This window comes from Labrus mixtus, chromosome 18 (assembly GCF_963584025.1).
Source record: "Labrus mixtus chromosome 18, fLabMix1.1, whole genome shotgun sequence".
NCBI classification, from domain to species: Eukaryota; Metazoa; Chordata; class Actinopteri; order Labriformes; family Labridae; genus Labrus; species Labrus mixtus.
The window spans coordinates 14082095-14094998 of NC_083629.1; the positions used below are offsets into that span (position 1 = coordinate 14082095).

Consider the following 12904-nt stretch of genomic DNA (forward strand, 5'->3'; position numbering starts at 1 on the left):
AGGGGGTTAGGGTCTCTATGATGTTGGTTAATGTGACACTGTGAAAAGAGAAAAAAGACGCACACTGTTCAGCTCCAAATGAGCAACTTTATTAAGGGTGTGCGTAGCTTTCTCTTTTTTCTTTAATTTGACACTGTGCCAAGAAAGGTCCCCAAAGTCTGTCAGATTTACCTTTTGTAGGTTTGTGCAGACTTGCACTTTGTATATCAGACAACATGTCCTTTAGCCAGTGCAAAAGCAGGGTGATGAAGACAGATGAGGATACGTTTTTTTAGCAACCAGTGTTCCAAAATGCAGAGCAATCTGCATATCATTAGTCAGCTTAAACATCCCTGCAGAGCATCCAAAGATGAGCAACACCTGTTCCATTTAGAAGACAATGTTGGAAAGATGCAGTTTTTGGTTTGGAGCTATGCAGTCTATGCATCCTCTTATGGATTAACCTGTAGAGTGAGTTAAAAGGTCAACAGTGAACCCTTTACATTGCCTCTTTTGAAAACTAGCTTGGCCGAGGCTTGCCTGATATGATCAGAAGAGACCAAATGGAAATCGATTCACAAATTTCAATACTAGCTGCTTGGAGTCTGAAGGGAGCAAGAGATTTTCAAGAAGTCGATAACCTGCCAGAAAATACCTGAAAATACCTGACAGTCTTACTTATGATAAAGTAATAAAGCTGGTTACTTTAGTTTATAATATATTGCTATGATTTTAGTTTGGATACCTTCTTTTGAAGCCACAAAGGCATAACATGTGAGGGAATATTTGTACTACACATGAGCAGCATTCAGTCCACAAATATTTTCACCATCATAGGTAGAGGAAGCGATGACCTTTAGTGAGGAAATTAAAATATCTACAGTACACACGTCTGTGTAATTCATGATCCCACTTGAGCTATTAGCACCCATCAGATTCACATTACCCAGCAGCTCTCCAGACATCTTATTACCGCCTTTAGCTCCCATATCGCCTCTCACCTACAGTAATTCTTCCCTCGCTCCCACCAAAAAGCTCCACTGAAGCTAACTGACAGAGGTTCCCTCTGAAGAGTTATCATTAAATTACCATTTTGGTGTAATGGCTGTACTTGGATCAGACCCTCCTTTTTTCCCACAATGCTTTCCAGGGCATGTTTGGACCCAGAGGACACTTAAAACAGGCCAGCCCCAGTGGAGATGAAACCACTGAAAACAAGAAGAGTGCATGACCTGCTGCCTTTATTTTCCAGTCACAATAAAACCAGAGGAAGATGTTACAGACAGCTTAAAGCAAACATGCAGACACATTGTTTAGTCCTATTGAGGGCCAATAAGTGAAATAAAGAGCTGGAAAGAAGCAAAGGTTTGATCTCTTTTTACTTGAAAATATGTTTTATCACCCAGAAACGCCCCACACTTCCTGTCTTGGAAGGTACATTCACACTGTATAGAGTATGTGACATGATACTTTGTAAGTCAGCCTTTTTATTTACAGCTCCAATAGTACAAGTGCTAATATGCCATCTAAACATGAAGGGCAGTATAGGTATTATGACGGGGTGCTATGCAATTTGTTGGTAAAATGATTATAATACGCCCCCATCAAACAACTACTCATATAAAAAAAGGCTATTTACAACCTTGTGCAATAGTTCATTGCATGTTTAATTTCCTGTTTACTCCTGAGGAGTTTTAAGCTGAATATGAAACAGACTGAAATGAATACGATGGCTATTTGTGACCTGCAAAAGCGAAATACCTTCAGTGTTGATATAATTTCAGTTATATTCTTTGTCTGAAACTGCTGCAGGGTACATGTCAGATGATGTGATTTAAAGAAACAGACTTTTTAACTTTTCATTTCTGCGCTTAAGAGTCTCAAGGAGTGATCAATTTGACTGTTCAAAGAAAGCAGGATGACATTTTTGATAAAGAGTCCGCCCGACACATTGCTCTCTTTTTGATATTTTGATATTTTATTTTTATAGTTATTGGCCATTTAAGGGAAATAGACTTTTTATTTTAGATGTTCAGGTGAGGAGTAAGTGGTCAGCTATACTTCCGTTTCGGTTATTTTCACATTAAAGTGTCATTTTCCCTTTTCCCTTTCAGATATGTGTGGGCAGTGAGGGTGAACATGGCGGCTTCATCAGAGTGGCGAGCGGAAAGAAAAGAGGCTTTGTACCCTGTGACGTTCTGGAAATCATCTGAGACACTCGAAAGAGAGCTAATAGAGAGAGAGAGAGAGGAAGGGTCGGCCTCCTGGAGGTCAGACGAGGAGAAACTGAACCTTAAGAGAAAACTGTGAGGGAGTTGGCCTTTAAGGGTTTGGACTTTACTGTGATGCTGGCTATAAAGACTTTGCTGTTGGTCGGAATCTCTGTACCTTCCTCACACCTTCTTAATACAGAGAGAGATGCTGAGACAACAGACTGACAGACAGGAGATCTCTGTTTCACTGGATTTGATTTAATGATCATGTGTGTATGTTATCCTCTTTAGTTTTATTCTGCTACAAGCTGTTTGTTTTTTGAGAGTAGAGCTGTCTACGCCAAAGAACAGGAAACCATCAATAGTTGCAAAGATTTATTTCAAAATGTCAGTACATGCTGTGACACTCCTCCCTTAAATGTTCACACATTACTTTTTCATGCTAAACCCTGACTCCAGAAAATAGTGACGAGTAAGCAGCATTAGCATATATGAACATTTGCACATTTTGAAGCCTCAAATCTCCCTTAAGATGTATTAAAAAAAACCTTATAGTATAACCTCTAGTGTTCAGTTTCAGTCCTATGACAGAACCAAAACGCAGGTGGGAAACAGCAAACACTCATCATTCGCAGCAGGAGACTTTCAGGGGGGAGTTTGACACAATCAAAGGCTTCAGATTCTCAGCGGTCTTCCAGAAATATCATCCTAATCCTACCCAGGTTAAGAGAGTCTGTTGCATTCTGGGATTATACTTCAAGAAGATGTGAATATGTTTTTCACTGTCATAGGAATCAGAAACTGGTAAGATCTGCGTTTCAGAGGACGCAAAACTTATCTACCAAATTGAAGTGTCTCCGTGTTGCAGAATCACACTTGTCTAAATTGGATTGAAAATGTCGTTGTTGTTTTAATGATTTCATTTAGTTTCTCCGTTGTCGTTTTCATCAAACATTTAGCAGCAAAAGATGCAGCTATGATGTAATTAGAGGATGGTCATGTGGTCTGATGGGAATGACCTGTGAAAACATGATGCACGAAAAAACGTTAGTTTCCTGTTAACTGTATTTCTTGTCACTTGTGTGGTCTTCCTCTTTTCTCAGCACAGTCAGATTCTCGCTCAGATGCATTATGGAAAGGTGTTGCATTAACGTAGACATTCTTTTTAAAGTTGCTCTGCACTGAAACTTGCCTCTGTTCAATTTCCAAGAATCCTTCTTTGTACATACTGTGCATATAAGAATAAAACGTCTTCTTTATCACAACACAAGTGTATTGTGATCATTTGTGTTTCTCAGTGTCTCCTCCGTTAAATAAGTAGTTAGTCATGCAGTAGCTCATGTTGTGATGTGATTTAGTTGAGTGAAAACATTATAATTTGTCTCAGTTTTTTAAATTGTATAAACAAATCCTGTTTCCTACCAGCACTGAGGTCTGAAGCATTATGTTAACTATAAAAAAAACATAGAGATTTATTGTCTTTACATTGGTCCTGAACTTTAAATACAAACGTTATATTCCTTATAATGAACTGAGCATCACACATATTGTAAAAATCAAATCAAAATAAGGTCGCTTTGCTGGTTTCAATTTGTTGTATCTTCCTGACAATCTGCAGCCCACCCTGACAGAGATGATTTCACAGCGATATAAAGCATCTGCTAGCATGTTTCAATCACTCCTGGAGAAGCAGACTATCTATAGGAGCTGATACAATCACATACATTTGTCAATGTATGCATCTGTACATGGTCCTAATAGATCAGGCTCACTGCACGGCGCCATCTGGCCTCAGATATTTGACTCTAGCACCACCTGTTGGTTTGTTAGAGTTACAGCCTCATCATTTGTTACTGACCAGTACAGCAATGATCCAAGTGTACAACAGCGTCTGAGCAAGGGAGCGAATAATAAATATAAGAACTGGATCCAGTTTGATTAAGTTATTATGTCTTATTGAATAGAGATTGACTTTTAAAAATAAAATAATATTGTATGTCTGAAAGTCACATTTGCACATGCACATTTTGTCCTTTTGTGTGTGTGTGTGTGTGTGTGTGTTTGTGTCTGTTTGTGTTGTATAAACCTGTAATGACTTCTCTGAAACTACACAAAGAGGACGTATAAAAGGTCAAACAATACCACAGAAACTAACCTGATATTAGATGTCCCATTAAAGTGCAGAAATGAATCGAGGCCAGCAGACACCACAGCATGACATAAAGAAAAAAATAACAATATTTAAAATCACACGGTGGAAAAACAGCAAAGTCTGCTTCACAGAGATTGCAAGTTGTACAGTGTGCAGAATAGTAGCATATAGGCTATATGTAAAAGAAGTGAACTCACACCAGTTGCTACTTTTAAACTTCTTTTTAAACAGGCAAAAGAAAATATTCTAAAAATAAGAACAACAAATACTGACTATCAATTTGTCATGGACATGGATAAGGTTCAAACATATGTTTTTGTCATTAAAGTTTCTGAGTATTTTTTTTGTGCACAATCAATAACATAGAGGAATTCTTTCAATTAAAATATACATTTCATGGGATTGACAAAAAAATAAGACAAACAAGTAAATCTGACTTTTGATATAAAACTTTGAATACAAATGTACAGATTTGAACAACGTTCAAAAAAGTCAAAAACTTAAGGTTAAGAAGAAATGGAGAATAACAGTAGACCCAACTTAGAGCTGAGCCTGCACTAACCAATATTACTGTACAAACAATTGGTCAAAAGAGAACTTCAAGAGAATGGATTTTGGATGTGATCAGGTGGCATCTTGTTTTGCTCTGTGTTTGCTCTCAAAGCAACTGTGTGTGTGAAAGAGTGCACACATGAACAATTAGTTTCTATGGTGTGAAACAGGAAGGAGGCAGAAAGTTGTTGTTTGGTGTTGTTTGCTCAACTCTCAACAAGTTAAAGCTACACTTCCTTGGCTTTGGCACACTTTGGAGAGGTGTGCTTCGGCAATCGTGACCGCACCAGTCTCACTTGGACGAAGTAACACCCACAAACAAGCTCCAATTATGTGTTGCTGCTATGTTTAAGAAGTGAACACAGTCACTGTTGAGAACCGTTTTGAAATGGTCAGAGTTGACCATTTATGTACTGGAGGTCAGATATGCTTAAAGTAGCTACCCTAAACAGGTTTCTACATTAGCAACTTTATCAAACACAAGACATTCTCCTCTTCAGGGGTACGTCGCTCTATAGTCTTTTTTTACTCTAAGCTGGACCATAAATTTCACAATAACATTGTAAGATTTAAAAGTGAAGTAAATTCATATATTTGAGTTAATTCATGTATTTAAGTTTAAGTTAAAAATAAATTAACATTTATACAGTGAACTATTTACATATTTGAGTTTACAAAGTTATTATTGATATACTTACATGTTTTAATGTTTGCAGTAGCACCTAGTAACTGTGACCAAATTATATTGAATCTACTTCTGTGTTTGTCATAATGTTTGCCTTGAGTTTAATCATCCTAACCTCTGATTGGCTAACGACGGGGACTTGTGATGAGAAACAAGGAAGTGTTGGTTGTTGTGTAGCAGAACAATGTGGATGACAGTAAAGTGCTGCTGAGAAAGTTATCCGTCTCCATCCTTCTGTTTCTCTTAACTAGAGTGATCCATCCACCACACATCGGACCCTCACCTTACAACATGATGTAAGGAGGAAGACTCTTTTGGAAAATGTTTACTGAGAAGCAGATAAGCACAGTCACTGCCTGGAGGCCGTTTAAAAAATGAATGTTTATGGCACTAGTTCATTGGCTCCAAAGGCTAATGCTGCTTCTTCAATGACTCAAAAGACATGATAATGTGAGCACATCGTGTTGTTTGTGGTGCACAGACATCTTTGACGTAGACATACAGTTGCAGTGATAACATCACAATCTTTTTGTCTTTCCACATTGAGAACTCAGGAGACTTTAGCTTTGATAAAAATGTTGGTAGGATTGCCTTTTTAGCAGGGTATACACTAATGCTTTAACCATATACACTTTTAGAAATCTTTGGCAGAGCTGTCTGTTTAGGTTCTCAGTCATCTAGGTCATGGTAAATTCCAAGCTTGATCCAAAGGCAACTGGACTTGGTTGAAGTTCTTGAAGATGTAACGAGTCATCCTTGATCATAAGCATGCTAATGATTCACAGATGCTTACATTTATAGCTCCGTCCATCAGTGAGTTTAAGAACTGAAGAAGCCTTAAGGAGGAGAGGTGTAACGTCTTCAAGACCTTCAACCAAGTTCAGTTGCCTTTGGCTCAAGCTTTGACTTTCCTTTGGCAGAACTGTTAAGTTGCCACGCCTTGAGTGACAACAACATGCAGTTGGAAGAGGTTACTTCAAGTTTGTTTTCCTGGCATTTGTGGGGTGACTGGTGAAATGTTGCTTTTGAAAACAAAAGGCAGATTTTCCAAGAAAAGAAGAAAGAATTGTCTTATGGAGAACTCAAATAGGGGTGTCGGGTTTACTTGTTCACCTGAGTTTATTCTTCAAGATCAGTGGCTGTCCTATAACAGAGGAGGGTTTCATATTTGAATGGGTAGAGTCTGCTGTGACAGATATTAGTTGGTACTCCTTCATCTGTCGATTTCATGCAAAGCCCATGAACATTTTAAAATACATAATAATGCTTTTTACCTGAAAATAACTCAAGGTAATTTGTTGCCCAACATGATGCCTCACACAAAACAAAAGGCCTGGATAACACTGACTTGTTTTACTTGTGCAAACATTTTCAGGATATCTCAGAAAACTTAGTATTTATGTTTGTGTTAAGACATGTTTTCATTCACAAGAGTGTCCCTGTGTTAAATCAGGATATGCTTGATGTTAAAATAGTTTTTGAAGGGAGAGGGGGGGAGTGATCAAGGGATAATAGCAAGTTGCTTGTAATTGCAATTTAAAAAAAAAATTGCAGTTTGAGGCTCGAGTGCCATTGCTGTGGTGAGTTAAGTGCTGATATGTTTTGTGGTGAAGAAAACTACAAACAGAGAGGGAACAGCTGAAGCAGCACTGATGAAACAATGAGAACGATGACGAGTCCTGCCTTCAACATCGCTTTACTCCTGCTCTCTGCAAGTAAGTAAACAACAAGTTACAGCTCCAATTTCCAATATATTTTTCTTAATTGTTAGAATGTATTTGATTTTTCAGTTGTCGTTAAGTCCATGGAGGATAAAAATGAAGAGGAGTTGAAGTTGAAAGACAAGAGAGGTGGCCATCATGCAGAGGAGGTGAGAAAATACAGTATGACAAGCATACTTGAAAATAAGTAATTGTATTAGATAAAGAGAGACTCAATAACCAAACTTGTTTTGCATTAGATTTTGGAGGTAAAAGGTTTGCAAGATCTCTGTGGTGGCTGTAAGTCACTCGTGACCAAAGTAAAGGATAAAATGGGGAAAGACAGCTCCAAGGTAAGAATTTGAATAAAGGGCAGTTCAGTCTGTGTTCATAACGCCAACTGCATACAGTTATCCAAGTCATGTTAGCATGTCATCTTTATATTGAGCTACATTGTGTGTTCTGCATTTTTTTTATTTTTTTTAGGAGAATTTAGTGTTATTGATTTAGAAACATACTGAATCAAACAGATGTACCTGTTATTGATGTAAAAAAGAAAAGAAAATAAGATTCACCTATCTTTGATAAGTTTTCCTTGATATATTTGTGAATTATTTCACTTAAAGGACAAAATTGCAAAGCTGGTGGATGAAGTCTGCAGTAAAGAGAAAGACGAACTGCTGCAGGCTGTCTGATCAATCTGAGATCAAGGTCAGCAGACACCACAGCATGACATAAAGAAAAAAAAACAATATTTAAAATCACACGGTGGAAAAACAGCAAAGTCTGCTTCACAGAGATTGCAAGTTGTACAGTGTGCAGAATAGTAGCATATAGGCTATATGTAAAAGAAGTGAACTCACACCAGTTGCTACTTTTAAACTTCTTTGGGATGTATTTATTTGACAGTGTTTCTGTCCTCTGAGTTCCTTCATTAGTGGAACAGACAGGTTGCGATGACAATGGTTGCAGTATTCAACAGGAACAGTAAAAAAAAAAACAGTAAATGCCAGATGATGCTAGATCTAAATCAATTTAAACTAGGTTTAACCTTTTGTTCTTCTGCACTGTTACTTAAAGCTTGTGCTTAAACATTAGCAAAATTAGCCTTTTATTTTAGTAATAGCAGTTGGAAAATGCTATAAAGAGCATTTTTTTAAATTTTGAGAATCCAGAACACACGTTGAGAACGGCCTGTCTCTCTGACATTTGGCACAAAACAATCAGAAAGTTGTTATTAATTGAGACTGGGATACAGTTTCAAGTATTCCAAGTCCTGCTGTGATCCTCACTGCCTAACTTTATTCTTTTTATTTAAATTCATCACTCTGCTGACATGGACCCAAACTTGGTAAGGTCTTTAAATATAAAATGAACAGAATTGCTTTTATTTCTTCATATCTTTTCCTTAACTTTCCTTGACAAGGAAAAATAGATGTGGAAGAATAACATTTTTATAATTACCTTAAAAGAATATGGTGAAACTTTTGATCATAACTGTTGTGGTAGAGTATTTATGATTCAAGTTGTCCCTCTGTTGAAGAGTATACTCCAGGGAATGCTGCAGATGGACAGTAGTGATATGTGTGAATAAGTAGTTTCACTTGTATACAATGCAATACAAGAACATTTTAAAAAAATATGTTGGTATCTTTCAGGGATTTTGGCCATTGCAGTTTGCTGCTGCTTTTTATTGCTTGAACAGGCCAGTGGTTGTGAAGCTGACGCAGGCCCAGCTCTATACCTGCCCGGTTGTGCTGGAACTCAGAGAGGCTTTGAACTTTGCAAAAACTGAGAACAAGTCTCTGACTGAACAAAATAAAGCTCTAAAAAAGCAGATTCATCTGCCTGAAGGAAAGAAGAAAGAAGTGAGCCGGCTCAAAGAGGAGGCTGAACAAAAAGATGACCCATCTGATGCTCCAGAGCAGAGCCTATTCCTAGAGACCACCTACAGGTCTGCCGCCTCAGCTCGACATTTATTTATTTTTTAAATGGAGTGTTGAACTTTAACAGCTTACGCCCACAAATTATTTAGAATGACTTTTATATGTACTGCAAAATATGTTCCTCTCTCTCTTTTCAGAAGCTGAGACAGAGCTCAATAAAAACAACAAGGAGAAGGATAAAGAAGATGAATAAAGGAAAATGAACCAAAGGAAGACAGAAGAAAGGGGAAGAAAAAGAGCAAATGGTGGATCCCCTTACCCCCCTTACCCGCTCCTTTTCTATCCCTCTACCCATCTTATTTTGTAACTATTGTAAATATTAAGTCAATACAGTTCTGTTAAACATCAAATGTCCATTTTTGTCTGTTATTGATCTTTGTCAGTAGACTGGGTAGCTTCATGTGGCCCGGAAAAGCAGTCTAGATCCCTTTCCTAAGGGTCTTTTATTGATGACCGCAGTGAAGTTGTAGATGTAGATCTTTGATTGATGTTTTTTCGCTTTAGCTCCTTTCCCGATGCAGCGTTTTTCTGGTTTGGAGGATGATGGGCTGGTTCTGTTGGCTTCAAATCAAGCCTACATTTCTCCATCACCTCTGCCAGTTTGAGCACTTGGTCATGGAGCCAGTACAGGCCCTGGGTCAAAGCTGCTTTACAGCCAGGTTAGGGCCCTGTTGGTGACTGCCTCCCAGCTTGTCCACCTTACTGTCGCTGGCTCACAGGTCTGATCTTGTATGTCTCATCCTCCTCCTCCCAAAGGGTTATTTTAGGTCATTCCACCTCTTTGGTCAGTAGTGAATTATTTCATGTTACATGGAGAGAAAGTCTTCTGTGGATGAACTGTTATTTATTTATCTTCAGCTTGAATTTCTCATTTAAATGCCAATATTTTGGTTGAAGACTGAAAATAATCAAAAATAACAAGTTTCCCATCAATCTCTTGTGTACCATGAGTGTCATGAGAATAATTTTATTTATGAAATGGTTTTTAAAAAAAGTTGTTTTGATACCAGAACCCGGTGTTTGACGAGCTTCTTTGAAAGCATAGATGTGCAAAGTTTCAATAAGTTCATACTAGAAGAAGTTAGACTACAGCAAACCCCAGGAAGAAATCTAGTCTAGTTTAGTTAGCTCTAATCTTAAACTAACTACATCAAAGTTAGTAAGACAATTGTTTAAATCCCCCCCTTAAAAAAACAACAAACTCATTCAATTTGTAATTTGTGAAAGTGAGAATACAACTTCCAAAGATCAAAGTCATGTTTAAAACCAAGAGCAGAAAAAACAGAAAAAAAGTCTTGGTTCTTAAATTGATGTTGTTTGATGTTTAAAAGGATGGAATTCATCGAACGTAATGAAAAGAACAACAAATCTAATGACAAGAGGATTCACAGATTCTCACTACGCTTTACTTGTTTCATAGCACTTGCACGTAAAACCACAAAGCATGCAGAGTGACATCAAAACACGTTCTCCAACTGCATCATCACACTCCCACAGTCCCTGCTGTTTGCAATAAGGAGCCTGCAGAAGGATTGTTTATGATTCCCACACTAAAAGTAATGTGTGTGTTTCTGGAAAAATGACACGAGGGTTTGGACTTTTTGGGATTATTTTGGGATTTCTAGGACATTTACAATGATGGAAGAACACGTTACATTTTATTGTAACAACACAACCATGAAAGGTTGCTCCTATATGATGACATAAGCTGAACACTAATTTTTTACATGTTTTGGGTATTTTAATCTGCATTTTATTTTTTGAAAAATCTTACTTGACGTCTAATAAAAATTTAGAGGGAAAAAAATGCAGTGTTTGGCTTTTGTAAGTGCCAACACACTTAAGCAATTTAGGTGCTGAGACATGTGTTAGAGAGGAAAAAAGCACAAGTTATAAAACAGTATAAAAAGCAACAAAGGGAGAGCAAAACTCAAAAAGGGCCACCATGACCACGATCATCAGCGTCACTCTTCTCCTGCTCTCCTCAAATAAGAAAGCAGCTTCTTATTCTGTATCAGATGTTTTGAAAGAATATGGCGCTCGACCAAAACGGTAGAATCTCATTTTTTTTGGCAGGATAGTCATAGAAGATATATGAAGGCTCTACGTCACGCCCGAGCTGCCTACTACTCCTCTCTAATCGAGGAAAACAAAGGCAATCCTAGATACCTTTTCAGCACTGTAGCCAGGCTGACAGAGAGTCATGGCTCCATTGAGCCTTGTATTCCTCTAGCCCTCAGCAGTAATGACTTCCTGAGCTTTTTCAACAACAAAGTTCTAGACATCAGAGACAAAATTGGTAACCTCCTGCCCTTACCTGGTGCGGATACGTCTGATGCGGCAGAGACAGTTCCAGGACCAGATATTAGTCTCGACTGTTTTTCTCCAATCGACCTTTCAGAGCTATATTCCATTTTTTCTGCGTCGAAACCGTCAACCTGTATTTTGGACCCAATCCCAACCAAGCTGTTTAAGGAAGTCTTTCCCTTAGTTAGCAACTCTATATTAGATATGATCAATTTGTCTTTACTGGCAGGCTATGTACCCCAGGCATTTAAAGTAGCGGTAATCAAACCTCTACTTAAAAAGCCTACTTTGGACTCAGGAACTCTGGCTAATTACAGGCCTATATCCAACCTTCCTTTTTTCTCGAAGATCCTGGAGAAGGTGGTAGCTAAACAGCTGTGTGACTTTCTCCATGACAACAGTTTATTTGAGGAGTTCCAGTCAGGATTTAGAGATTTAGAGTCCACCATAGCACTGAGACTGCACTAGTTAGAGTTACAAACGATCTACTTCTAGCCTCAGACAGGGGACTTCTCTCTGTGCTCGTCTTGTTAGATCTTAGTGCTGCTTTTGACACCATTGACCATCGGATCCTGTTGTACAGACTGGAGCATTTGCTTGGAATTACAGGGACTGCTTTAAGTTGGTTTGAATCCTACTTATCAGACCGATCTCAGTTTGTACATGTTAATGATGAGTCCTCTATGCACACTAAAGTTTGCCATGGAGTCCCACAAGGTTCAGTGCTTGGACCAATTCTCTTTACATTATATATGCTTCCTCTGGGAAATATTATGAGGAAACACTCCATACAGTTTCATTGTTATGCAGATGATACTCAGCTTTATGTATCAATGAAGCCCGATGGTACCAGTCAGTTATGTCAGCTAGAAACGTGCCTTAAGGACGTTAGGACCTGGATGACCAGAAATTTTTCGCTACTTAACTCAGACAAGACTGAAGTTATTGTGCTAGGCCCTAAGAACCTCAGAGAGACTTTTTCTAGTGATTTGACTGTCCTTAGTGACATCAGCCTGGCATCTAGCACCACTGTTAGGAATCTAGGAGTTCTTTTTGATCAAGATATGTCTTTTAGCTCTCACATCAGTCAAGTTTCAAGAACAGCCTACTTTCACCTTCGTAATATATCCAAGATCAGGAATATCCTGTCGCAAAGTGATGCAGAAAAACTAGTTCATGCATTTGTTACCTCCAGACTGGATTATTGTAACTCTCTTTTGTCAGGGTGCTCTGGCAAATCTCTAAAGACTCTTCAACTGGTCCAGAATGCTGCAGCTCGTGTACTGACTAGAACTAGGAAATGGGACCACATCACTCCTGTCTTGGCTTCTCTGCACTGGCTCCCTATACAGTCTAGAATAGAATTCAAG

At 38.3% G+C, this 12904-nt stretch overlaps 1 protein-coding gene across 2 annotated transcripts in view; it reads left to right on the top strand.

Annotated features, from left to right (window-relative positions):
- stac (SH3 and cysteine rich domain) overlaps nucleotides 1–3246 on the top strand; it is a 31051-nt gene extending 27805 nt beyond the window's left edge. For both annotated transcript variants that reach the window (XM_061062715.1, XM_061062716.1), the window contains one exon: nucleotides 2094–3246. In XM_061062715.1, coding sequence (XP_060918698.1) covers nucleotides 2094–2192 — 99 coding nt within the window. In that variant the 3' untranslated portion in view covers nucleotides 2193–3246. The remainder of the gene's footprint in view (nucleotides 1–2093) is intronic.
- Nucleotides 3247–12904: the final 9658 nt, after the last annotated feature.